Source organism: Manis javanica, chromosome 4 (genome assembly GCF_040802235.1).
Source record: "Manis javanica isolate MJ-LG chromosome 4, MJ_LKY, whole genome shotgun sequence".
NCBI classification, from domain to species: domain Eukaryota; kingdom Metazoa; phylum Chordata; class Mammalia; order Pholidota; family Manidae; genus Manis; species Manis javanica.
In genome coordinates, this window is record NC_133159.1 from 150,832,569 (window position 1) to 150,860,175 (window position 27,607).

The 27,607-nt window shown below is 37.3% G+C and overlaps 2 protein-coding genes across 14 annotated transcripts in view; one reads left to right on the forward strand and one right to left on the reverse strand.

The window, feature by feature from the left end:
* Positions 1–1,308: 1,308 nt before the first annotated feature.
* DGKE (diacylglycerol kinase epsilon) lies at positions 1,309–27,572 on the reverse strand. Of its 11 annotated transcripts, none has more exons than XR_012130683.1 (14): positions 26,466–27,035; positions 19,352–19,511; positions 18,679–18,777; positions 15,459–15,578; positions 13,601–13,744; positions 13,170–13,327; positions 12,687–12,738; positions 11,406–11,519; positions 9,994–10,065; positions 7,396–7,523; positions 7,068–7,179; positions 6,666–6,698; positions 6,474–6,580; positions 1,309–1,639 (listed from the first exon to the last, which is right to left on the reverse strand). XR_012130683.1 is itself a non-coding variant. In XM_036999006.2 (13 exons), exons 1-12 carry the CDS (start codon positions 26,918–26,920, stop codon positions 6,519–6,521), a joined length of 1,794 nt encoding a protein of 597 aa, XP_036854901.1. In that variant the 5' UTR covers positions 26,921–27,035; the 3' UTR covers positions 1,309–1,639; positions 6,474–6,518. The 11 variants fall into 11 exon arrangements, 6 of the variants coding, with proteins under 6 accessions (XP_036854901.1, XP_036854899.1, XP_073091504.1 ...); XR_012130682.1 differs by lacking the exon at positions 1,309–1,639 and adding an exon at positions 2,317–3,112; XR_012130681.1 differs by having other exon boundaries at positions 2,974–6,698.
* C4H17orf67 (chromosome 4 C17orf67 homolog) overlaps positions 27,466–27,607 on the forward strand; it is a 37,281-nt gene continuing 37,139 nt past the window's right edge. For all 3 annotated transcript variants that reach the window (XM_017655004.3, XM_017655005.3, XM_036999008.2), the window contains exon 1: positions 27,466–27,600. The gene's annotated coding sequence lies outside the window, so the exon portion shown is untranslated. The remainder of the gene's footprint in view (positions 27,601–27,607) is intronic.

Consider the following 27,607-nt stretch of genomic DNA (forward strand, 5'->3'; position numbering starts at 1 on the left):
CCCACCTTTGTGGCAACCACCAGTGTTCTCTGTTCAAGAGGCTATTTCTGTTGTTGTTTTTCAGATTCCACATGTAAGTGAAACCATATGGTATTTGTCTTTGTCCAACTTATTTCACTTAGCATACTAAGTCCATACAAGAGCATACTCCAGGTCCACCCATGTTGTCACAAATGGCAAGATTTCATTCTTTTTTATGGCTGAGTAATATTGAATTACATATATACTACATGTTCTTTATCCATTCATTTCTTGATGGGCACTTGGGTTGCTTCCATATCTTGGTTAGTGTAAATAATGCTGTGATAAACATAGGAGTGCATATGTATTTTTTTAAATTAGTTTTGTTTTCTTCAGGTAAATTCCGGGAAGTGGAATTGCTGGGTTATATGGTATTTCTAATTTTAGATTGAGGAACCTTCCAACTGCTTTCCACAGCGGCTGCACCAATTTACATTCCTACCAACAGTGCAGGAAGGTTCCCTTTTCTCCACATCCTCACCAATACTTGTTTCTTGTCTTGTTGATATTAGCTACTCTGGCTGGTATGAAGTGGCATCTCATTGTGGTTTTGACTTGCATTTCCCTGATTAGTGATGTTGAGCTTCTTTTCATGTCTTTTGGCTGTCTGTATGTCTTTGGAAAAAATGTCTTTTATTTGCTTTTTTGGTGTTGTGTTGTACGAGTTCTTTAAGTATTTTGGATGTTGGCGCCTTATTAAATATATCATTTGGAGATACCGTCTTCCATTCAGTAGGCTGCCTTTTTGTTTTGTTGGTTACCCTTGCTCTGCAGCTTTTTTTGATATAGTCCCACTTGTTCATTTTTGCTTTTGTTTCCCTTGCTTGGGGAGGCATAACAAATGCCAGTGTTCAAGAGTTTACTGCCTGTTTTTTTCTTCTAGGAATCTTACGGCTTCAGGTTGTACATTTTGGTCTTTAATTCACTTTGAGTTTACTTTTGTGTATGGTGTAAGATAGTGATCCAGGTTCATTCTTTTGCATGTAGCTGTCCAGTTTTCCCAGCACTGTTTATTGAAGAGATTCTCTTTTCCCTGTTGTATATTCTTGCCTCCTTCGTCATATATGGACCACATAAGCATGGGTTTATTTCTGGGCTCTCTATTCTGTTTGGTTGATCTATGTGTCTATTTTTTCCCCAGTGCCATACTGGTTTGATTACTGTAGCTTTATGGTATACTCAAAACCAAGGGAGTGTGATACCTCCAGGTTTGTTCTTTATTAAGGTTGCTTTTCAAAGATGTTTATTTTATCTCATTGTTGTGTCAAAAAAGAACATAGGATCATATTTCTTAAGTGCTAAACTTTAAGTTTTATTAAAAAACAAGCAAACATTTTCAACATATCAAATGCTTTAATTCACATTTCTCTGTAGGCACTGACCACAATACATACCCAAAACAACAAAAGTAATTAACACAGGGTAACTGAGTCATGAGTACCCTTCTTTCTTGTTGCTGTCACATACCCTCATGTGGTCAGGGGTGGAGGAGAAAGTGCAAGAGGCCAGTTGGCTACTTCAGTGGTGCCATCACAAGTGCCTACAATGCGGGCTCAGAGCCCCATTCAGTCAGTTCACTTGCAAGTGATCAGGGCCAAGGATTCAGGCTGCTCTAAACCTGTACAAAACAGCATTACAAATCAGAGTGCCAATATATCTGTGTGACTCATTTAAGCAGATCAAACTAGAGTGATGAGAACAGATATCATGAGCCGTTGTCATCTAACTACACATAGTGCCCTTCTGTACTCTGGGAACTTGCTCATAGATAGTCCAAACTCCTCATCCAATTAGAATGTCCTCTTGCCTGGATAGTATTAGAGGTACAAGAAAAGCAACCTAGTTTTCTAACTCTCCCTTTTTAACCTTTCATGTCAATCACCAAAAATTACCATATGATAGAAATATCCTATAGTTTATCTTCTGTTAAGTGCATTTTGCTTTGACACTTCCCTTAAAGGTGAGGTAGCCCAGGACATCCTTGTAGAGATGGAGTGTCCTAGGTCTAATATCAGCAAGAGCTTCCATATGACTTATTTTTTTCAGACACTTCTGCAGATGACTAAATTGAATACTTTCATTTAAGTCCTGTCAAGTTCTGTGTTAAAGGGTGGCATTCTCTGATTCTTTCTCCAGAACCCTGGAATGTACATGAGACCTGCAAGCTTCATGCAGACTACACAGTTGGGGTCATGGGGGTAAAATATGTGTGTGTGTTTGTGTGTGTATTTACTTATGCAACTAGAGTTAATCAGATACAGACACTATTTCTATGCTAAAATTAGAAACATGAGAAACAGAGGTACATCAGTGCTTTATTATGCAATAAAATACCTTTAAAAGTTGTGAAATAGCCAAGTGCCCATATTCCAAATAGCGACAACTGAGACCTCCAAATTATTTCACCAAAAAACATCAGGTTCTGAATATGTAAAAATCAGCAGAAAATTAACCAGGTGACATTTGTTAGAGTAGTGGCCTCTAAATCCTTAATAAAAATAGTGGAATCTTTTTTTTTTTAAGAGGAAGTGGTTTATCTACTGCAATCTTATCTGAAGCAGCACACCAGGGTGGGGGTGGGGCACTGACTGAAGAGAAAGCAGGCGCCCTGACAGGGTCCCCACCCCTGGCCCTGAAGCACTGCTTGTTCTCAAAACTCCATGGGTTACTGTCCAAAACCTACAGTTCCATGTAAGAATCTGAGGCTACTAATTTTTATGGAAGAGTTTAGACAGACACATCAGTTTGGATAGGATATGAGCAAGTCTTCATAGAGGTCCTTTACCAGAATGGTTTTGGAGGAAGAAAGCAGTTAGTGAAGGACAATTTTAAGAACATCCAGTTAATTCAATTTTTCTGCATGGTATCTATCTGGCAAAATCCCTGGTGAACACATGAGGTGCAGAACAGTAGCTTTAAAATTTCAGTGTGCATCAGAAGCGCCTGACGTACTTGTTAATAAAACCAGAGATGTCCATGTCCCACTTCCAGAGACATTGATTCACGAAGCCAAGGGCTGGGCTTAGGCGTCCATAATGGCAACCAGCTCCCTAGGTGACTGCGGTGCTGCAGACAGCGTGCAGGTCACGCTCTAAGAAACAGGACACAGGCCTTAAAGGGAAAATTTGAGACAGGCAGGAGCATACTTTTTAAAAGTATCTCTCCTATCGTGTTGCTGAAAACACACCTTCATTCAGATTGGGGTAGAGTAACACCATTATTATTATTTTTTTAAATTTCTAGATTAAAAAAAATAAATCTACCTACATACCACATTCCATATCCAAATTAGGTAGAATTGAAAAAAAATTCTGAATATGAAATGCTGGTTCTCGCTTCACTGTTACCATTCTGAGGGAAAACCACACAAAATTATTACCCATTCTATTGACCTTTTTGGCCAGGTAAGTACAGATTATGTATTCGGATCCACATGAATCTAAATTAATGTAACCTTCAAAGTTTTCTAGTTAGTGCAAATTTAAAATTCCATAGTATACAGCAAATACAATTTTACTTTATATTAAAAATGCAAACTATTTTTCTTCTGACGTGCTGGTAGTAGTCATTTTTACAATGCAAACAGGACTTTACAACTTCTGCATCACAGTATATTTTACAACTCTAAGTAGGCAAACATTTCAAAAAACAAATACTACACATCTGACACACCCTAAAAAAATAAAAATAAATAATTTTGACTATAAAATTTTATAAACATTAGTTACATTAGTGGTTCACAGATAATTGTAGCAGAAAACCTAAAACGCATTTAAGATCATGTAATCTCACCATTAGACAACCTGTATTTTAAAACACAAGTCAGTTTGAATTCTTTTAACTGTAACAAAGCACTGAAAATGATCACCATTTACTTATGGATCCATAAGAGCTGCCAGGAAGCCAGTATGTAAGCTACTAAATTTATGAGGAGTTAGGAATGTATTAGGACAGAAGAAGATGAGAGAAATCTGAAAACAGACAGGAGAGATACTTTACTTCATATATTCCTTCCTGAGAATGTAGAAGTTATTATTATTTTCAAATCAAGACAGTTTAATATGGAACAGGAAAATCCTGTGGCAAATTATTCTTTCAAAGTGTAGAATCCCTTGTAACGTAAACAACTCCTACAATATATTACTTGCAAACACGTGTCTTGTAAATTATACTTTAAAGCAAGGCACATGCCTATACACTTATTGGAAATGCTGGGTAAATGTGCCTAAGAAGTGAATTTTACTGAAATAAGATGTTTTATGATATAGTATTCTGAAATAACTTACCTAAATAAAACTAAGTCTGAATGAGAGAATGAGGCAACAGAAAAACTTCATGAAGGATCAATAGAGAAAAAGACCTTACTGGATTATGGAAATTAAAAAACCAACTTGTTTAAATAAATGAGGATATTGTACATAAACCTATTCTAAATCCAATGTAATGTTGTGGTTAAGACTATAGTGTTAATAAAAACTATATAGTTATTTTGATTAATTCTGATACTCCAAATTAACTATTTACTTTGATTCTACAATTAGCACTATGAATTACAGAAAAATATAGCCTAAAGCAAAGTGCATTTAACCGTGTATTTATAAAATGTGGTATCTGAAACAGTTTTGACCATGAATTAAAGAATAAAACTCATTATACTCAAAACATGATCAGCCCATAAAAGAAACTTGACGGCAGTCTCCCACCACTCCAGGTGACCTACCCTGAAAGGTGTGTGAATAAGGTGAAAACAGATCTGCTCACAAGATCTTTCAATACTAGAATTTAGCATCTCCAGCTGAGATCTGGAAGAGGGTAAGTAAAATTAAAAATATTTTCTAAGAAGTACTGACTAACTGTATATGCTACTAAGCTGTTCCTTCAAAATATGGCCTGGTCCTGAAGGTGAGTGAAATTTAAGTTTATGGCAATTCATGAATGACAGAGTCACAAAGATCCTTAAGGAGCTAATGGTGTTTTGGGAGCTATGTTCTAGCCTTTCAGAGATTAATGTCATGAAAGACCACCAAGTCCAAAAACATGCCATTTGTTGGAAAAACATCGGGCTGGAGGCCTCAGGCATCCGCCTAACTGCAAGACCCAAGGAGAAAGCCTAATTAACAGAAGAGCGCTCTCTAATGGGTCACCAGGAGACTAGCCCTTCAGTAAGTTGTTGGCAATTGAGGGTCAAATAAAACAGGGAAACAAAACTTTCAGTAGGTTGCCAGTGCTTTCATTCCCCACCTCCCCTACTTTAAAAATATTGAGGAATCTTTATGAAGACTATCTGGATAATATATTTATCAGAATTAAATTACAGGTTTTAATTACTCAGTCAATAAACTACATTTCTGATTGTGACTAGCACAATTTGTGATCAATTTAACTTAATAAAGCCATAATTGTAAACACTAAACACAGGTATACCACAAGGAAGAAAATAAATAAGTAAAAAAAATATATCTCATTTTAAAGTAAATATGATAATAACACTTTAGCAGAGGGTTCTGTCCACTTCCCGAAGGGAAATTCGGTCAAGTACTTTGGATATTTTTGACTACCATACTTCAAAATACTGTTAAGACCACTGAATTTTTAAAACTCATCATTGCACTTTTTTTGAGCAATTAATCTGAATAGTTAAATTTTCTTTAGTACATTTTTTTCAATTGTTTTTAACTGAAAGAGAAGCTGGGTGAACTGTCTAGCTCAGAACCCATAACTTTGAATCCAAAGTGCTCTGAATGCTAATTTTTATCAATTAACCTATGTGGTTCTCTTTTGGCTATACTGGGTTATAAACAAGATATTGAATTTCAGCTCAACATGGTCATTAATAGGATTAGTAAACATCATTCAGGGGTCTGAGAATGCTCCTAAAATAAAAATTATCCTGACAGTTTTAAGTATTGTCTTTCTTTTACATTTCTCCTTTCAGTTTCCCAGAAATAGGTATGTATGGATCCGCTTGGTGCTAGGCTGTAGGAAATCTTAAGAGGCATGCTGCTGAAGGATGCCCAGCATTAACCATGTGGGTTTGACATTCACCATCTCCTTTCAAGTTAACTTTTAAAATGTTGTGGCATCAACATATTAAAAATTAAGATAGAAATGATTTTCCTCCCACAACTTGTTGGATGTATAATGTATCCATCAAATGTACGTGGTTCAAGAATAAGGAATGAGAGTGCATACTTCACAGTGAGTCAGTCCCACTCTCAAACATAAAGCCATGAAAAACATTTCATCTTCATGTATGTTTTGTAATTTTTTTTAAGTTAGTACTATACGATCAAAGTGTTTTGCTGAAAAAAGAACAGGCATTTGTAAACAACTGGAAGTTTCACTGTTTTTGGAATGTTATTTACATATATGTATATCCATTATACTTCTAGTGAAATTAAGACTAAATAGTTGATAGAGAATGTCTGCCTTTGGAGGAATGATGTATCTACCTGTTTGTGAGGATTCTATACTACGTTTTTCACTCCCTCATCCATTTATTCGGTTTCCTTTATGTCCTCTTGATCTGAAGTACTAGAGATATCATCATCTGTTTGTTCTCCAGAGAAATACAACATCAGTGCATGTGTCTTGTGAGTCACGGTGACAGTGCAGGGCCCTTGGGCCCACGGCTCCCCATCTACCTGCATTGGCATCATCGAGCACTTCAAAATCAGCTGGATTAGGGAACAAATAAATAGAAAAACATCAGTTCCCAAAAAGCTCAGACAGGTCTTCCTTAATAATGATCTATATCATCCAAAGTCCCTTAATCTTTCTTTTAAGGACATTTCTTACCATTTCATTCTTAGAAATTAATTTGAATATATCTTTATTCATTGATTGTTTAAGGGAGACTTTTCCATTGAATGCTTTATTTCTTCAACTGGACTGAGGGCCACATTTCCTTTCTTCCCCATCCCACTCCAGAGCAGGGGCTGTAAACCACTGCTTAAGGAAAGCTGTGGCATGCATATTTTCTTCTACATATCAGTGGCTTACAAAGGAACTGGGACAAATTAGCCTGCTATAGCACTTTCACTTACCCGCACTGTATGTGCTTGACCTATTCGAAAAGGATTTGCCAGTTTCACCTGAATCTGAGCACAGTGGAAAGACCCGTATACTCCAACGACTTCTAGTAAGCCATCATCATGCCTAAAGTTGTAAAAAGAACATATGGATTATGCAGTAAAATAAAATCAGCTACCTTAGACCAAACAGTTACTTTTTAATATAGTTGGAACATCAACTTATTAAGTATTAATACGGTTTACATAAAGGAAAATTCGAGGGAAAAACATAAAAGATTTATAAGAACAGCAGGCTTCTTTAAACAAAACAGTGACATAAACAGATTGAAAATGTACATACCTGGCTAGAGGGTAAGTCTCATCTCCCATCCCTTCCCATAGCCTGCAGCCACCGCCCCAGTAGCCAATGTTCAGAACTATAATACCTTCCAAATTAGGCAGCTCTACTCGCTCACCATCCAGTTCTAGCTTTAAAGAAATACAGGTAGTTAGTTACTACAGGGCACACTATTCCCAGACAGAGCACTTAGAATTCACATCATTTCCATATAAGGATGTGCATGCAAGAGAAGACTACTTCCTGCCCCTCCGGTAATCTGGTCTTTCCCAGCTGTTCAATGTTTAATCTAATAAAGGAATTATGACAATGTGTTTTACCAAGGTCATCAATGATGTTCTTTCTGTTAAATCCCACTATTTTTTTCAAGCCTTACCTGACTTGCGGTTTCACTAGTACCTGACATTGCTGACCCCCCTCCTCTTTTCCTGAAATATTCTTTTCCTTCACTTTCTGGGAAGCAGACTCTCTTCCCTGGATGTCCCTCCTCAGTCACTGTTAAGAACTTCACTTTCTGCCTCCTGTCGATGGCTTTCCTCATTGCTGTGTACCAGGCTCCTTTCTCTTCTGCTACAGACTCTGGGGGAAAACCTTAACCACTTCTACATTGTCAACTTCCATCTCTGCTCACAGCTCTATCTTGCTGGTCCAGGAGAATGAAATGGACCAGATCTGTATATCCTGCTGCCCCTAAAACAGTCCACAAACTGGCACCTAGAACACCTGTGTACAAAAGTGAGTTATGCATCCTCTGCAAGCCCCCTACAATGTCCTTCTGGAAAAGAGTGGCATATCCTCCATAGCTGCAGAGAAAAGGTGCACGGCATGGGTTTTGCTAGCAGGGACTAAGGAGAAAGGACTTGGTGTGCATGGGTGCTGTGGCCGGAGGGAACAGACAGGGCCATGTCTTGCTAGCATGTGAGCAGTAAAAACAGTTTCTCTCAATCCGCCCTTTTCCTTGCCTTACTTCAGTTTCACCGGATTCATAAGGAAATTTCCTCCAGGAGGGGAAACCCCTGAATCCCAGAGCTACACCTCCCCACTGGCCTAAGCCAGGAACCTGGGAGTCATCTTTGACTTCTGCACCTTTATCCTCCACATCCAATTAATCCCTAAACACAAGTGACACCGCTTCTAAGCATCTCTCTCTCCACCACTCCTGACAGTACCTAGTCCATCACACCATATTCTCTTCCCTAATCGGGTCTCTCTCTGGCTTACTCATCTGACAGCAGCTGGACTGACAGTTCTAAATGCAAACATGTCATCCCCTAATTATAACGTTCAAGGGCTTGATTCAGCGCTCAGGATGAAATCCAAGTTCTTTACCAGGCCAATATGGCCCCTCTGGGACTTGGCCTCTGTCCCAACTCAGCAGCCTCAGCTCTTGCCAATTCCTTCCTACAAGCTATGTCCCAGCTTGAACTGTTTCAAATGTGCCATCGCTCTTGCCTCTGGGCAACTGCAGATGCTGTTCTTATCTCAGAACAGGTCTCACCTCTTTCTTCACTTGGCTAACCCCTACTATTTTCAGATTCCAGGTTTACTTCTTTCCTAAGCAGCTTTTCCAGCCCCTGGGCTATATATATGGCTCTTACTTGTTCTTATAAGGCGCATACTTTGCTTACCACATCACCTCTCATGTACTGCAGTGTGGTTTAAATGCTTTTCTCTCTAGACCATACACTTGGTGAGAGTGAGGATTTACCACTGTATCCCCAGCACCTAGGACACTGGACAGTGCCTGGCATTTTGTAAGTGACTTCACAAATAATTTTTGTATAAATTATCAGACTAAAAAAAAAAGTGTTACCCTGTAAGCCCAGGGAACTTGTTTTATGGAAAATCTTGTCATGCCTCCCAGGCTGCTATGAGGGCCGGGAGGCAAGCATTTGGCACACTGCAGCAGCTTCCCTTGGCTTATGTGCAATCAGGCTCCTCAGTGCCTGCTCATTTTTTTCACTCTTCCTAAGCTGTTTACTTAGTTTACTAGTTCTAGGTTTCTCAGTATGAAAACCTTTGTCATTGCTATTAACCAATAAGATTCTTTCTGGAAGCAAGCAAGGAATATATACAAGATTTTGCAATATTAAGTAGTAATAAGGAATCACTAATATCCTCGTTTTATTGCTCATATATTTTTATCTTGCATTAATATATGAGAACTATCACAACCATAATATGAATTAAACCTTGGGTTTAAACTTCCTCTGAGAGTCAGTGATGAATCAGGTGCTGCATTAGATAATGTCACATTTGTTTTTATGATGTATGAACAGAAGCTCTTTGGCATAAGAGTTAAACAGACTCTAAAGTTAGATAAACCTGGGGTTCACATCCTGATTACATGTATATTTGTCACTTGGAAATATTACTTAATTTAAAACAGTTTTCTCTTCTGCATAATAGGAAGGTAATAGTAACTGCCGTATAGGATTATGGTAAGAATTCAGTGGGATAATGTGTATAAAGCACTTAGTAAAGGGCCTGGCATAAATACTCCACATATGTTAGCAAAACATGTTAATAAGAAATGCAGCATTTTTGTTAAAAAAAAAGTAGTTGATAATCCTGAGATTACCTAAAAATTTAAAAGCTTACCTCAACTTTTTTATTCAAATCTTTACATTCTTGGACTAAACAATCTTTGGTTCCATAGAATAAGTAAACAGCCTGTGAGAAAGGGACAGAGAATGTGATATTAAAGCAATCTAGCAGGCTCTGTAAGCAAGAAGACACTACCAAGGTCCGTGATGCAGCTGCTGGGACATGTTTCCTCAGAGCGGACTAAGTCCTGGAGGGGGGAAAGCACGTCATGACACTGGAGTTTAACTAGCCTGTTTTTCAGGGGAAACGCAGGGTAGGAGTGGTTTGTGCCTAAAAGGGGTTTTCCCCCATTTTACCCAAAAAGCTACATTTTATTAAAAAATACTATATTAAAATTAGAAAATTCTACCTTTTCCTAGTACTTGAGATTACTTAATGAAAGAAATACAGATCCAGCAAACATTTTATAATCACTTTGGAATACAGAAAGGTTGATGGAAGCACTGATATGTTAGTTACTAATCGCACAAACAGCAATACTTATTGCTTTGTTAACTATATTAATAAAAAGGAAGTATTTATAAATTTGAAATACAGTCGCCCCTTTAACAACATGAGGATTTAGAGGTGCCAACTTGTGCAGTTGAAAATGTGCATGTAACTTCTGACTCCCCAAAAACTTAACTATTAATTGCCTATTGTTGACTGGAAGTCTTACCAATAACATAAAGAGTCGGTTAATACATATTTTGTATGTTACATGTATGATGTGCTATATTCATAGAATAAAGTAAGCTAGAGAAAACAATTTTAAAAATGTTGTAAATCTCCAAAAAAATTTCCAATATATTAATTGAAAAAAATCTGCATTATAAAAGTGGACCTGTACATTTCAAATTCTTGTTGTTCAAGGGCCAACTGTTTTGTAAAACAGAACCAGGAAGAAAAATGTTTTGCTTTTTTTTCACATCCTGTTGCTTAATCACCGAACATCATTAAAGGAATCAACTCTACTAGAAACCAGAACAATGACTATAGTTAAAAGCTCTCGTAAACGAACTGCCCCTTTTGCTTACCTCATCTTCCTTGTGGTGTTTTTTTCCAGCCAGTGGCATCTGTTTTTCCATTAATCACTTCACTAAAAATTTAACATGCCTCAAATTTCTTTCCAACTTTAATTGCCATTTAAGTTATTAGACAAACTATCATATATTCCACTTATTTATTCCACATGAACAAAATATGCTGTAAAACATATTAAGTTTAAAAAATCTTTTACAGTTATAAAATACTTTAATCAAATATATTTAAGGATCTAATTTAACAGTTTTAACGCCAAGCAGAACAGGGAAATATTTCCCTTAGTTCTATCTGAATCTACTTGAAAGAGTGCTAGATATAATTGAACTCTTGATTGTTACTGTACCTTCTATGATAAGCAGGAAATGATATTTTATCCAACACACCTTATTAAGAATTCTGCTAGAAAACAGAGATGGTGCCTTCTCACGATGAGCATGGAAATTGAGAGCCATGAGTGCATCAGGTCCAATAGAAAAGTAGTTGTTCATTGTGAATTCCTGTGAAAAAGGGTAAGAATAAGCAATAGATTATGCTTCAGTGCAAGCTTGTGTCATATACTTGGATCAAATCTTACTCTCAATGTTCTTTATGAAAATCTAATATATTCTGCATTTACTTTTCACATGGAGCTATTCTGGGCTACCCAGGGAAGATTCTCAAAATAAAGCTACAGTTCAAAGGCTGGTAACTAGATATGAATTTCACTTTCCGTTTCTGTTTAACATGCTGCACCTCAGATCTTATCATCTAGAATGGCTCTACTGTGCACCCAGGCCTCCCACTCCCGTGTTCCCATTACTTCTGCTGTTGACTTTCACTGCAACTCTCAGGCTCTCAGCTTCTGTCAGTCTCAATCCAGGCTATTGGCACCCCCTTAAATTATCTTATTTCTCAGCCCAGCCTGGATTCCTCAATTTACACCTCTAGCTTTGTCTTGTTCCTGAGCAATAAGCCTGAATTTCCAACTTCTTGTGCAATAGCCACAGCCTCAAAGTTGCTATGCCCCAAATCTAACTCATTTTCCCCCTACTCAAACCTGAAGCAATTTTTCTTATCCTGGTTAATTTTACTTCTATACATCCAGTCATAAAAACTAGAAATCTGGGAGTAATATGTATTTTCTTTTCCCTAATACCAATCAGCTGCCAGGTCTTGATCAGTTCTACCCCCTACATATCTCGAGTTTGTCCTTATCCTAAGATACACCTAGTTTTGCCCTAGTGCAGGTATCTAAGCTATTTTCACACAATCTCCAGAGCATCTTTTTTAGAATACAGATCTGCTATCTCTGTATTATTTGCTCTTGGCTAACCTTCATTTGCACTCTCTAGTCTCTGTTTCTTCCACCTGTAAAGTCTTTTGTCCTTTTCTCTGTTGATCTAAACTGTATTTACCTTTCAAGGAGCACATCACATTTCACTTCCCCTGAAATTTTCCCAGCCTGGTCTGCCAGGGAGGCACTAAGCACACTGCAGCCTGTTCTGCCCCACAGCACTTTTTACAGTCCAACCTGGGAGCTGAGCACAGGGGTTTCTCTTCTGCTCCATAACCACTCATGAGGGAGAAGCACCATGTCTCTGTATCCCACCAAAGTGCCTTATCTTGTACAACGGGGCCCCACATCATGCTTGCTGAAACTACTTGCAACTCAAGCCTTAACACACCTTGGGTTTTCTTAAGTTGTAGTATCCTTTATTTGTTACTTGAACTTTCCATCTGAAAAAAAAGTTTAAAAAAAACCAGTAATTATTACCAAATGAGCTCCAGTTACTTGAACTTTCCATCTGAAAAAAAAGTTTAAAAAAAAAACAGTAATTATTACCAAATGAGCTCCAGTTAACTATAATTATTACTGATCAGCTCTGGATGCCTAGAAGATGCGGTTCTTTTATTAAAACAGCGCTTGAAAAAATAAGCACACTTAAGTGAGTTTAAGTGAGTATGCAAATTCTAAGTACTCAGCTTAACTTACGACTTCAGTTCTTATATGGCAAAAGAAAACACCAGCATCTATGTATAAATGCAACTAACACAGTCTTTTACCTTTAAATTACATTTAGCTTTATAACTACGTAAGCCTGCATTTATAAGCCACACAATATTATCAAAGCTCAAGAAATCCACTTTTGGGGGCAAGTATAACTTACCTATCTAGTTTAATTCCATCTGCTTCCATCACATTTCTTAAGACTTGTGCGACTGGTATTTCTCCCGCATAACCTGTGCCCCAACCCAAAGTATTGGAGAGATCGTTGCCTGTTCCCAGAGGCAAGACTGCAACTTGTGGAATGTATTTTTCTTGTCCCTAGAATGTGGAAGGTGTTCAGATTTTTCTCTTCAGACTACTTGTAGGGTAGTAATATTTGGTAAAAGTTAAAAGAACAAAGCAATAAAGATACAGTTATAATAACTGTATGTTGTTTTGCTAAAGGTTATGCTAACTGCTTAATCATAATATTACAAATTGGCAAGGTTTTCTAGTATTCATCTGCATAATAAATAAGTGTAACTAAAAATATTGTAATAATTATCTTAGAAGTGTTTCTGTGAAAGGCAAGTAGCTCTTAAGGACTGATACCTTAATCTTCATTTCATCAACCGCATCCAGGACCCAGCCCACAGTCCCATCCCCTCCACAAACAAGTACTCGGGCTGAGTAATAGGGAAGGAGAGTACAAAGTTGCAGAGCTTTGATAGGGGGAGTTTTAGTTACATCAAAAACCTAGAAAAGAAAGAAAAGGAAAAGTTATCTTTATCTAACTATTTGTGAGGATGATTTCCCTCTAGATGAGTACAGATATGGTTAAATAACAATACTGACTGTGATGCACTTACCTGTAACGATATGCCAAGCCCCATGCCAGTCTTTATATTCATATGGCTCATCTCACACTGACCCTACAAAGCATGAGTAAACCTCTTTCTACTGACCAGGAAATTGGTGCAGAGAAAAACTAAAGAACTTGCCTACATTACCTCCAATACTTAGGTGCTGACATACAAATTCAGTCTTGTAGTCTATCTATTATTCAACACTGCCTCCTTCCTGTTCACATGAAAGCAGGATGTGCTAAGCTCACCCTTAACTAGTGACATAAAGATGCAAGAATCCTTAATATTTATAATTATGTAAATGATTTGGGAAAATATTTCAAAGGACAAAAATGCCCTGTGTATAAAGGTATTCAGTGTGGCATTATTTATATTGTACAACCTGAGATAAACTCAACCTCCAACAGCAGAGTAATTATCTTAGTTATGACATGTGTAATTATGAGGACTATGATGCAAAACAGTAAAATATTTTACCTTTAAGGAAAACAGAATGCAAATTTGTACCTGGATTATTGTCACAGTAATATTAATATGCAAATACACAGACAATTCAAGGAAAGAACATGGAAAATGAAAACAACTGATGTATTCATGTGGGGAAATGGCAGGTGATTTTCATTTTCCTTTATTATTTTCATAATTTCCTTAATGTATAATGTTGATAGGGAAAATACAAATTGAAAGAAGTTACTGTGTTTCTGATTGTTGCAGAATGAGGTGTTTCGCTTTTCAAAGCAGAAGCTGCTAGCATGTAAACTCAATCTTAATGGTGTGATCTTTTATTCTTTTTTTAAAGTTTTGATGTGTAATCTGAATATACCGAAATTCACCCATTTAATGTGAACAGTGATTTTTAATAAGTATACTGAGTCATGGAGCCACGACCATAATCCAGTTTAGAAAGCTTTTGTTGCTCCAATGAGATACCTGTGTAGTCACTCTCAACTCCCTGCCCTACTTCATGCAACTTCCAGTCTACTCTTCATTTAGATTTACCTTTTCTGGACCGGTTATATAAATGGAATCATAGAATATGGGTCTCTTGAATCTGGCTTCTCTTAGCATGTATGTGAGGCTCATTCACTGTAGCATGTATGAATCGGCAGTTCCTTTTTCATCACTGAATAATATTTGACTGTCTGGTACACCACATTTTGTTTTACCCACTCAAGGACTGATAGGTAGTTGTGTTGTTTCCTTTTTTTGGCTACAATAAATAATGCTGCTGTGAACTTTTGCATGTAAGTCTTTGTGGGACATTTGTTTTCATTTCCCTTGGGAAGGTTCCTGGAAATGGGATTGCTAGGTAGTATGGTAAATTCATATTTAACTTTTTAAGAAAAGTTATATTTAACTTTGTAAGAAAATTTTTAAAAAGCCAAATTCTTTTCTAAAATGGCTGTGCTATTTTATATCCCTACCATGAGATTTCCTCTTTTGCCACTTATTTGAATGGCTTGATACTTTTATAGTATTTATATTTTCCTATAACCAGCTGATGACTGGTTTAAAGCATTAACAACCATTATAATTTAGGGAAAATGAAAAGCTAAACAAGCAAAGATTAATTCAGAAAGAAAGAAAGGTTTTCTCTTAGTTACCTGGACTGGGTTCAGGAGGATCCTAAATTCTCCCAGCAGTCCTTCCCCCATATTGGTTCCACTACGAGAGTTGGCCAGGATTATTAATGGAGTCCACTGTTTTCCAAGTTCAGAGGTGAGCTGAAAGATAAATGTGAGCGAACAGGATTTAATATCTCAAAGATGGTGAGCAGTACATTTTCAATTGTTGGTAACAACAGTGCTGTAAATTTGCTGAGAGAAAAACAAGTGCCCCAGTATAATCAATACAATATAAAAAATCAAAGAATTCTAAGAATGGAAAGGGACATGAGATATGAATTAATTTAACCTCCACTTAATGTATTCTCTTCTACATTATTTTATCTGAGTCATCCACCATATGCTTGGATGTTCATGTAAGAAGGAACCTACTAACAAGACAGTCCATTTCACTGCTATATCAAGTTATTAGAAAGTTTTGACCTAAATTGAGGTAAAAATCTGTCTTTCAAGAACTGTCATTCATTGTTCCAATTTTGCTTCCTAAAGCAACTAGAAATAATTTCATTTGTCCTTCCATATAACTGTTGTGCTTAAACACCCGAAGCACTGCATCTTTTATTAGTCTTGTCTCCTAGGCAATACATTTCAAGTTCTTTCAACTGTTCATAAAATGGACATTGACTTTCTCTGCTCATACCTTGACTATCCTTTTCTGCATGTATCATAATGCATTTTAATTTGCAAGTTTTTTAATGTGGTACTCAGAAATAGATTCAAGAATCTAGATATATACAAATCCCAAAGTCAGATGAAATTAGTTTTTCTAACCTAATCATTTTTCTTCTCCCCTTCCTCTTGTGGGTGTAACATTAATGAAGATGTTCCATGGTTTTACTTAGTGATTACCATCCCTTGTGATCTCAGATTGAATTCAGATACATAGAAATTGCATGTTTAAAAATATGTATAATAACACTAAACAAAATATTCAGACATTTTAAAATGCTTCTTTCTTTTGTAGGAATATTGACAAAGATGACACTTAAGATATAAAATCCTAACTTAGAAAAGCCACAGTTTAATTTTAAAATAATGGTAAAAAGCTGAAAGCTTTTCCTCTAGGATTAGGAATAAGCCAAGGATGCTCACTCTCACTGCTTTTATTCAACATAGTACTTGAAGTCTTGGTCTTAGCAATCAGAAAAGAAAAAGAAATAAAAAGCATCCAAACTGGTAAGGAAGAAGTAAATCGTTACTATTTTCAGGTGGTATGATACTATGTATAGAAAACCCTAAAGATTCCAGAATTAATAAATGAATTCAGTAAAGGTGCAGGAACAAAATCAGTACACAGAAATTTACTGTGTTTCTATAAACAAATAACAAACAGAGAATTTAAGAAATCAATCTCATTTACAATCACATCAAATAGAATAAAATACCTAGGAATAAATTAATTTTATTTCAAGGAGGTGAAAGACCTGTACTCTGAAAACTATAAGATATTGATGAAAGAAACTGAAGACACAAATAAATGGAAAGCTATTCTCTGCTCATGGATAGAAAGACTTAATATTGTTAAAGTGGCTATACTGCCCAAAACAATCTATAGATTCAATACAATCCTTACCAAAATAGCAATGGTATTTTTTACCTAACTAGAGCAAATAGTCCTAAAACTTGTATGGAGCCAAAAGACCCTAAATAGCTAAAGAAATATTGAGAAAGTAGAACAAGGCTGGATCACGCTCCGCGATGTCAAACTGTACTACAAAGCTACAATAATCAAAACAGTATGGTACTGGCACAAGAACACATACGTAAGTCAATGCAACAGAATAGGGAGCCCAGAAATAAACTCATGACTATGTGGTAATTAATATATGACAAAGGAGGCAAGAATGTACAATGGGGAAAAGAATTTCTTCAACATATGGGAAAACTGGAGAGCTATATGCAAAAGAATGAAACTGGATCAATTTCTATAACATACAGAAAAGTAAACTCAAAATGAATTAAGGACCTAAACGTAAGGCATGAAACCATAAAACTCCTAGAAGAGAAGAGAGGCAGTACACTTTAAACATTGGCATTAATAATATTTTTCTGGATATGTCTTCCCAGGTAAAGGAAACAAAAGCAAAAATGAACAAATGGGACAACATCAAACTAAAAAGGACACCATCAATAAAATGAAAAGGCAACTTATTGTATGGAAGACTATATTTACAAATGTTAAATCCTAAAAGGGACTAATATCTAAAATATATAAATAACTCATACAACTCAACACCAACCCCCGCCCCCCACAAATAATCCAATTTAAAAATGGGCAGAGGATACAGATGGCCAAGAAACACATGAAAAGATGTGCAGCATCACTAATCATCAGGGAAATGCAAATCAAAATCATAATGAGTTATCAATTCACACCAGCCAGAGTGGCTAGTATCAACAAAACAAGAAATAACAAGTGTTGACAAGGATGTGGAAAAAAAGGAACCTTCATAACATTGCTGATGAGATTGCAGACTGGTGCACCACTCTGGAAAACAGTATGGTTGTTTCTTAAAAAACTAAAAATAGAAATACCATATGACCCAGCCAGTCTACTTCTGGGGATTTATCTGAAAAAAACAAAACCACTAATTCAAAAAGATACATGAATTCCTATGTTAATCACAGCCTTAATTACAATAGCCAAAATATGGAAGCAACCTCAATGTCCATCAATAGATGAACACATAAAAAAGATGTGGTATGTTTGTGTATATAAATATAAAACAATATTACTTGGCCATAAAAAAGAATAAAATCTTGCCATTTGTGACAATATGGATGGACCTAGTGGGTATTATGCTGAGTGAAATAAGTCAGACAAAGAAAAATACCATATAATTTTACTTAAATGTGTAATCTAAAAAACAAATGAACAAATAAACAAAACAGAAATAGATGCAAAGACACAGTGAACAAACTGGTAGATTTCACAGGGGAGGAGGTTGGATGAGATAGGTGAAGAGGAAAAAGAGTATTTGATATCTTGAACTGGGTGATGGTTACAGGAGTATATACACATGTCAAAATTCATTGAGCTGTACACTATAATTTGTGCATTTTATTGTTATGTACCTCAATTAAAAAAACAAAAACCAGTTCAACTACTACGGCATATTTAAGTAGAAAATAAATGCAAATTTGTCCGATTATTCTGTAAGAGCTACACAAAGATGGAGCTACATAAAATCTCTCATACAGTAAGTTGCCTTTTCATTTTGTTGATGGTGTCCTTTGCTGTGCAGATTTTTAGTTTGATGTTGTCCCATTTGTTCATTTTTGCTTTTGTTTCCTTTACCTGGGAAGACATATCCATATTTATATCAATTTTGCTACACATACATACTGCTTAGTGTTACAGACAGCTTTAAAATTTAATATTATTTGTGTGGGCATAAAATGAGCGATGTAAACTTCCCTCTAGACACCCTATATAAAGTTCCAAATGGAAAAATTATTTTAGAAAAATGTGTGAGGAAAATCTATGGGTTTTTTTTTTCACTAACAATAATCATGAATTACAGACCTGGCTATTCATTAGGATCATGAGGACCTTGAAAAAATACAGAAAACAGGGACCTACCCTAGACCTACTAAATGAAACATGAAGATGGAGGTGAACTCAGGAATCTGTATTTTTAAAAAGCCCCTAAGTCATTCAGATGTAGACTGATTTAGAAACCATTAATGTAACATTTGATATTTCCCTTTAGACATGAAAGAACTCAAGAGCTGCAATTTGTGGCACATCTCTGAAAACTGAGAGGGGTTTTATGATGTATCATAATGATTTTTCTCATATCATAATTGTCTCACACACTGACTTAACTTCCTGGAAGTCAACTATGTAAGGAAAAATAAACTCTGATTACCATTGCATAATCTGTTTTTTTGTCTTTACGCATCTGATTAATGGAGGTTAAGTAACTTGGTGGAATGATAAGATTTTTGAACTCTCCAAAATCACACTTCTCATTTTTTATGCTGTTTTTCATGCACTCATCATGTACTATTTTCTGACACCAAATGCATCTGAGGGAAGAAACAAAGACAAGAATTAATTTTAAATCATAATCTTGCTGATCTAGAAACCAATAATCTTTATCAAAAAAAGCAGAACAGTAATTTCATCACTACTGAGTATAAAATCTGGCAAATAAAAGATTTGTAACTACTGCACAGTAAACATAGAGCAATAGTTTGAACATTCTTGGCAGTTTAATCCAACTTACAGTGTGGTCTGGGGCCCCCAAGATCCTTTCAGGGCATCTCTGAACTTAAAATCATAATACTAAAATGCCATTTCACTTTCATTCTCTCGAAAGTGTATGGTGGAGATTTCCTGAAGCTATATTACATAATGCGGTATCAACAGACTGAATGCAGAAGCAGATTGGAGAATCTAGCTGACTTCTAAGCCAAAGAACTGTACAAATGGAAAATAATGTCACTCATCCCACTAAATTTTCATATAAATACTGTTATCATTATTGTTTTTTAAAACAAATATTTAAACGATTTTTCAGTTTTAATTTGTAGCATGGTAAATACCAGCAGATATAATCCACATAATCAAAAGCTGGTCCGGAACAATGGTTTTGTGTATTATTTATCTGTGCTTTGGTTGAAATAGGTTCGTGAGTCCTAAAGTCCTTGCTTCTTAAATGCCCCACTGACCTGGGTCCTTGAAGCATTTCCTTATGGTCTAGTTTGAAAACCTCTCAACTTCTAACCATCTGTGAACGCTTAAGTAAATACAGACAGAAGACATTTACACTCAGATTTGCCTCTGTGTTTGGACCCATGTGTGAAACAGGCAGACAATGGTGCTAGTAAAGGTCCTGGGTTTCTATTATTAATCTGCTAAGTATTTGATCCACTCAACAGGTAAGACAGATCTGGCTGTATAGACAAAATAAAGACTGTACAATGGAAAATAATGGTTATAATTAAATGAATTAAAAACGAGGATAAAAACACTTTCACTCAAAGGTCAACTCTTTCGGACTTCTTTTTTCAGGTTTTTTTTCTCGTTTGATGTTCAGATTTGTCAAGTAATTACTGCTATTTACTTGAGTCCTATTTCCTATTTACTGCTGAAAGACCAATAATCTGCATGATCTGTTACAGGAAAAAACATAATTTACATGATAACCTTTGTTAATACTTCCTTTCAAACTAAACTTGAGAAACTACAATAGACTGCTTATGTAGCTGAAGTATATATTACCTCCATTACTACCCTTTAACTTTAAAATTGTGTATTATTACTGAAAATCTGAAAGGTTACCCGCTCAGTTATTTCAGTGTTTTCCTCTAGGAAGAAAAGTGGGAGTGAGTGATGAGAGGAACATTCATTTTTTTACACTATATTTTTTTGTATTGCTTGAGATTCTAATAACCAGAATATATTCATGAACTATTTTATAAATTTTTTAAAATGTCTTAAATAATATCAGCTTACGCTTGAGAATTTAGAAAACACAGAAAGACATAAAATAAAAATCATCCAGAGACAGTTATTCTTAACTTTTTGATGTACTTTAGTGCATGTTTTTTTTTGCCCCAGTAGGGATATAAGGCATATATATCTGGAAAGGACTTTTTGTCCCACATTATATCATGAATATTGTCCTATGCCATTTAATATTTTTTAAAAATATGGTTTTTAAAGAATATAATATCACATCATACTGATGTACCATTATTTATTTAATCCCTTTTCAGTTTCTTTAAAAAACATTTAGATAGTTTATTTTTCTAAAGGTTAAACATAAATGAGATTATTTCCCTGGAATTTCAGAATTCAAGTACTGAACCAAAGGGTACACATTTTCCTAAGGTTCTCGACATGTGTGTCAATATGCTTGTTAATCTATGCACGAAGGTGTCCATCATACTTAACACTTCATAATACTGCTCATTAGTACTTAACATTTTTTCTTGACAATTTGGTAGGCAGAAAAAGCATTTTGTTATTTTAATTTGGAGTCTCTGATCACTCGATGAAGTTGAATATTTTCTTGCTTTTTTTGGTGAATTGATTCATGTCTTATATTCATCTTTCACCAAGTTTTAATAACTGCATGTGCTTTTTATTTCTGTAGAATATCAACCTCTTGTCATCCTTATGGCAAATTTGTTTCAGTTCTATTTTACATACACATTTTAAGTTAAGTTTATTTTTTTGATAGATGTGTATTTCCTTTTGTGATTTAAATGCTTGTATGCTTTGACATCCTTTACCATTTCCAAACTAAATACTCACCTATAGTTATTTTTTCCCCCCATAATTCAGTTTTCATATTTATGTCTTTAATTCAATGCCTCTTAACCTTCTGAGGCTACTGATTCCATTGGGAAACTTGTAGAGGTGTCAGGCTTTCCTGGAGCCTTATCTGTCTAAGAACTAAGAACTGCTTTAATCCATCTGGAGTTTACTTTGGTGAACAGTGTGGTATGAAGATCTAATTTAACCCTAGAGAACAGTTGTCCTAGTATGATTTATAAAACCTTTCCTATTTCCACTGATTGTGACATCTTTTATCATCTACTCAATTCTTCAAAATTTCAGAAAAAATTATTTTAACCAAGATGATGGCTACAATCAGCCTTGGCTCTGTAAAGGTAAAGCCAACACTCACTAGTTATTCAACGTTATACCTTTCCTTACAAATACTATATTCAAAATTGGGACCTGATCTCTATATATTTTGTAATTAGTATTCAACTCAATTTAGATTTCAAACCTGTGGGGAAAATAAGACCTCACTAAAAATGTCTTGATATTTTAGTTTTAGCAATCATGTCATTGAGTAATTGCTGTGATCTTAATTTTCCCAATTTTTTATGAAAAATTTTAAACTTAAACAGAAGTCAGAAGAATAGCAAAATGGATACCCTTAAGCCAGCCCTTCACTCTAATTCTTAATATTTCTCCCACACTTCTCTCTTTACATATAAAGTCACATACTGCTGTATCATTTGAAAGTATATTGCAGACATCATGAAATTTCACCTTTGAAGACTTTAGCATGTATTTCAAAAAAACAAGAATAGTCTCCTTACCTTTTAAAATGTTTTGTGTTTAGTAATATTTTTTACAATGAACACAGGTACACCCACCACCTACATTCCAGCATTAATGTCTTACTGTAATTACTTTTGTTACATTTCTATCCATCCATTAATCCATCCTATTTTTGGTGCATTTTAAGTAAATTGCAGACATTGGAGTACTTCCTAAATACCTCAGCAAGCAAACACATCATTACCTAGGGTTCATTATTTGTCTATAGGTTTTTTTTTTATTTTGGTATCATTAATCTACAATTATATGAATATAGGTTTTTCTAATATAAAATTTACATAATGAAATGTACAAGTCTGTTACATTTGTTGAGTTTGACAAGTGAACATATCACTAAAATCCTTATCAAGACATTACCCGTAAGTGCCAGGCTTCTGCAGGAGTATGACTGCTTTATTTTTTTAAAAAGAAGTTTCACAAAAGGGAAAAAAACTGTTGGCAACACTGCTTATTATTTTTTCTAAAGTCACCTGTGCACAACAGCTCTCTTCTTTATCAGGCTGAAGGAGGCAGAACTGTACATGAAGTAGAGATGGTCATTTATGAAATTCACAGCAGAACCAGGGTAGACAAACTACAAATACATCTGCCGCCTGATTTTGTGACTAAAGTGTTATTGGAATACAGCTATACTCATTTGTTTATATACATTTATGGCTGGTTTTACGTAACTATGATGGATGGTAGTTAAATAATCATGACAGACCATATGGTCTGCATAGCCTAAAATACTTAGTTCTAGCTCTTTACAGAAAAAGTGTGCTATTCTAGAAGATGATCTGGTATATTTCATTGCTCTGGATAATTACTGAAATGAATAAACACATACCAACAGAACATTAAAACATAAAATTTAAGATCAAGGCTGAGACTAAAGTGGCCAGTGTAACTGAGTCAGACGCTTTGTTTTATTATTCAGTGTGTGTATATGGGAGTGGGGTAGGGTGCAATTAAGAAAAGGCCTTATATAAAAAGGTACTTTAAGTTTTCTTAGTGAGAGACAAAACACTAAACGGAACAAAGTTTTATTTAATAAATGTAATGAATACTTCAATATAACCTAATTGCCTGTTTTAGTCAGAAGAGTGGGGAGAAGGAAAAAAAAAAGTATAGGGACGAGTGACAAGATACTACGTGGCTGAAAGGTAGATGCAGAAATACATACACGAAAGAAAAAATCTACAGGGAAAGCAGAATCTAGCAAAGAGCCTGGTACATAAATACATGCTCAGGAAGTGAAACTAACTATGGAATGAGTATAACTTAGCAGGCCCTTGTCACTTATTCTGCAATTTAGTGGCTAGAGGCTTTGAAATCAGTTATCACCTGTAATTATAACTTTGAAATACTAACTTGAACAGTATTCATAGTTCACTTAAAATCTCAGGCTTCTTTAGAATGTGATGCAGTTGTGGAAAAACTTCCCGAGGCTGGATAAAATCCAGAGGGACAGTCTTGTCTGTGTACAAAAGTTCTAAATAGATATTTATTTTATTTCTTTCCAAAATATCTCATTCCTACAGAAGGCCATAGCAGACAGTAATCTTGCATCAAATCATTGGCTAAAATAAATCAGAACACTGCAAAATATGGACAGTTTCAGGACACTGTGTTCTCTTCTCCTGGGAGAAGAGATAAATGCTCATTATTACACAGAGACAGTGTCTACCATAGGTGAGGGGTTCTAGCATGCCGAGAACAGACTGCTTAGTCACTGGTAAGAATGAACTAATGATGAAAAGTACATCTATTTCACAAACATTCACTGTGCTCAAAGGGGAGGACACAAAATTAAGGACAGAGGTTCATGTTTTAAAAGATAGGTAAGTACAGCTGGTTCTCCAATTTTAGAATCACCTGCAAAGCCTGGTAAAACAAAGATAGCTGGTCCCCAGTACATTTGTGATTCAGCTGGTCTGGGGAAGGGCTAGGGGTTGTCAGGAAAAATAGAAGATACTATTCAGTTAAATTTGAATTTCAGATAGAAATAATTTTTGGTATAAGTATGTACCAAATATAGCAAATATTTTATTTTTATTTTGTTTGCTATTATCTGGCAACCCTGGAATTTGCATTTCTAACAAGTTCCCAAGTGATTCTGATGCTGCTTATCTGAGGACCTTACCTTGACAGCCATTGATACACAGGATATTGTCATCAAGAAAGAAAAGTTTGGGGATGGTGGTGAGTAGAAAGATCAGGCAAGAGTTCCTGGAGGAAAGGGCATGAGATGAGTCTTTAAGGATGCCTAGAATCTGAACAGGGGGAAGAGACTCAAGACAGAGGAAAGCTTCTGTTAGAAGGGCAGCAAGAAAAAGCCTGGTGTTCTAAGGAAACCACAGCCTGCAAGGTATTGCTGGTGCATAAAGTTTAATGCAGGTGGTGGTAGGTAAGACCAGAAGGGCAGGCTGGGTCCAGGGTGCACAGGAGGCCTCGTGTTCGGCATTAAGCTCTACGGAGTGTATACTGGAAGACCAGCATTGTAAGCAATGGGAACAACTGAAGGGTTTTCAGTGAGCAAGGACTCCATCAGATACATTTTTCTAGAAAGAGCATTTGGAGGGATGGAGGATCAGAGCACTATGATTATTTGTTAAGGAGTATTTGAAACATAATTATACAATATTTATGGAAGCCATTTTTATCTAATTCTGCATAGACACAAAAAAAGGAAGAAATAAAACAATACTCAACTCATGTTTTCATCTAATCCCAACTACTGAAAGCTAAAGCTTACCTATAGACAGAATTATTACATTTATTTAAAGACACTGGTAACCTAGCTCTCACAGATGCCAAAAGGACATGTAAATTTGAAAGACACCAGATAAAAAATAAATGGTCACAAATTTTAAGTCTACAAGTGATGTATAAAATTATTTAAAATAAGACTTAAAAATAGGTGCTGACATAACTGCTCACACTAATTTTTTAGAAGAAATTTCAAATAAAAAATAAATAAGAAAATTAAAAGGTAACTTGCTATCTAGTGTCAGCTTTCCATTTCAGTTCTTAAACATAGTTACGAGCCTTTCTACTTGTCAGAAATAAAACTCATCACAGTGAAGATGTCTAGACTTAAGGCTGAGACGAGGCTAGGGGTTAGTATTCCTAACCCTGCCCTGGGGGTTAGAAATCCTGGACACCAGTTCTATTTTACAACTGAGTAAAATTCTCTCAACCGTACAATGAGTTAGAATAGATGATTTGCAAAGTAGCATTACCTTTTATTCCAATCCCTACAATGAGCAACTGACATTTTCACCTATTTTCAGACCACACTAAAGGACAAATGTACTGTGTATTTAAAAGCCATTAAAATATTCCTTGCTTACTCAGAGTCACTTATCTAAGAGGCTACACGTCCTGAAAGACCATCTGGGAAAAGGAGTATCCTTTTTTCTATTTCACTCCAGCGCCAATATCTACATGCAAACAAGATACTGTCTTTGGAAGTGTGTCTTGGAATGACACTTGTTTTCGTAGTACATTCATAATACACCAAGGATTAAATCATTTTTGCGACTCTAGGGAAAAGTTAAGTTGTCCATACTTGATTTTTCCTTACATAAAATGGAGATAATCAATAGTAACAAAAGGTAAAATATACAGAGGCCATAAAGTGTGCAGCACTTAAGAGACCTCTGGATGAAAGTTAAAAGCTAAGTTTTATTACCCGAAAGGGCAGGCTGGTTGAGCAGCAGAGGCTCGATGCCTCATCTCGGCAAATGGCTATTGCAAAGCTGCCCTTCTTGTACAATACCAGGGGTGCTTATTAGCTTGTTTCTTGAAGTGGGCAGTTTAGGCCAATTGCAGCGATCAAAGCGGTCCCAACACCATGAAATCCTGACTTCGACCACGCATTCTGGGACAAGCAGTAACCACAAAGGCCATACCTGTAATCGCAGAGCTTGGGTTGACTGCCGCACTGCTGCTTGCAAACTATACAGTAGCTGCACAGGGGGACATTGCCCCGGATCCAGTGATGGGGCATGGCGTCCGGGGCCCTGCCGTCGTTCTTGAGCATGACATCCTTGCACTGGAAGCGCTTGTCGGCCTTCTTGAGGCAGCCCTCGTCCACGCGCAGCCCGCAGCAGTCGCAGAAAGCGCCCTGCAGAATGTGCTGCGCGCACACGCAGCAGTAGGTGGGCTGGCTGAAGAGGTCCGTGTCGCGCCACCCGTGCTTGCTCTTGCGGAAGATGTCCCTGCGGAGCAGCTGTCGGCGCGAACGCTGGAGGCTGCACCAGAAGGTGATGAACACGGGCAGCAGCACGGAGCACAGCGTCCACAGGACCAGGTGCCCGTTCGCAAACAGGCCCTGGTAGGGTGCCGGCCGCCTCTCCCCTTCCATCTTCTCCAAGGACGATTTCTAACGGGGAGGGAAACAGGCGGGGTCCCCTCGGCTGGTGGTCCCGCCCCGCCCTCCTGCCCTCAAGGGGGATCGTGGGCGCCGTCCGGCCAGGTGACTCTGCGCTCCTGGAGAAGTACGCGCGGCGTCCTTCCCGCGGCCTCGCGCCCCTGCTCCCGGGGGCCGGGCGGCGCCCAGCGCTGTCAGACTCCGTCTCCGCACTCTCCTTACCTCTCCCGCACAGCGCCGAGCGCAGTAAACGTTTACAACCTGCTCTCGGCAGAAAGGCGGGCGGGCCTCTGCGCCCCGGGCTTTGGGCGCGATGGCGCACGTGGGCCGCGCGCGCCGGCCGGCGTCGTGACCGCTAGCCCTGGGCCCGCACGACCCTCCGGGCCCGACGCACACGGACGCGTCCAGCCGCCCCGGGCCCGGCGTCTCCGCAGGCGCCCCGGCCGCCCCTTTCGCGAGGCCTGGGCGACCTGCGTCTCCGACCGGCCCGTCCCTCGGGCCTTACCTCGCGTGGGGCGCAGGCGCGGCTCCCGGGGCAAGGCCTCAGGCCGCCATCCGCCGCCGCGGGCAGGAGCCGACCCTGGACTGTGGGGTACGCAGACGCCGATGGAGAAGCCGAGCGAGCCCGCAAGCTAGCCGAGCCCCGCGGGGCCCAGGCTGCGGGAGGGGCGGAGGTGCGTG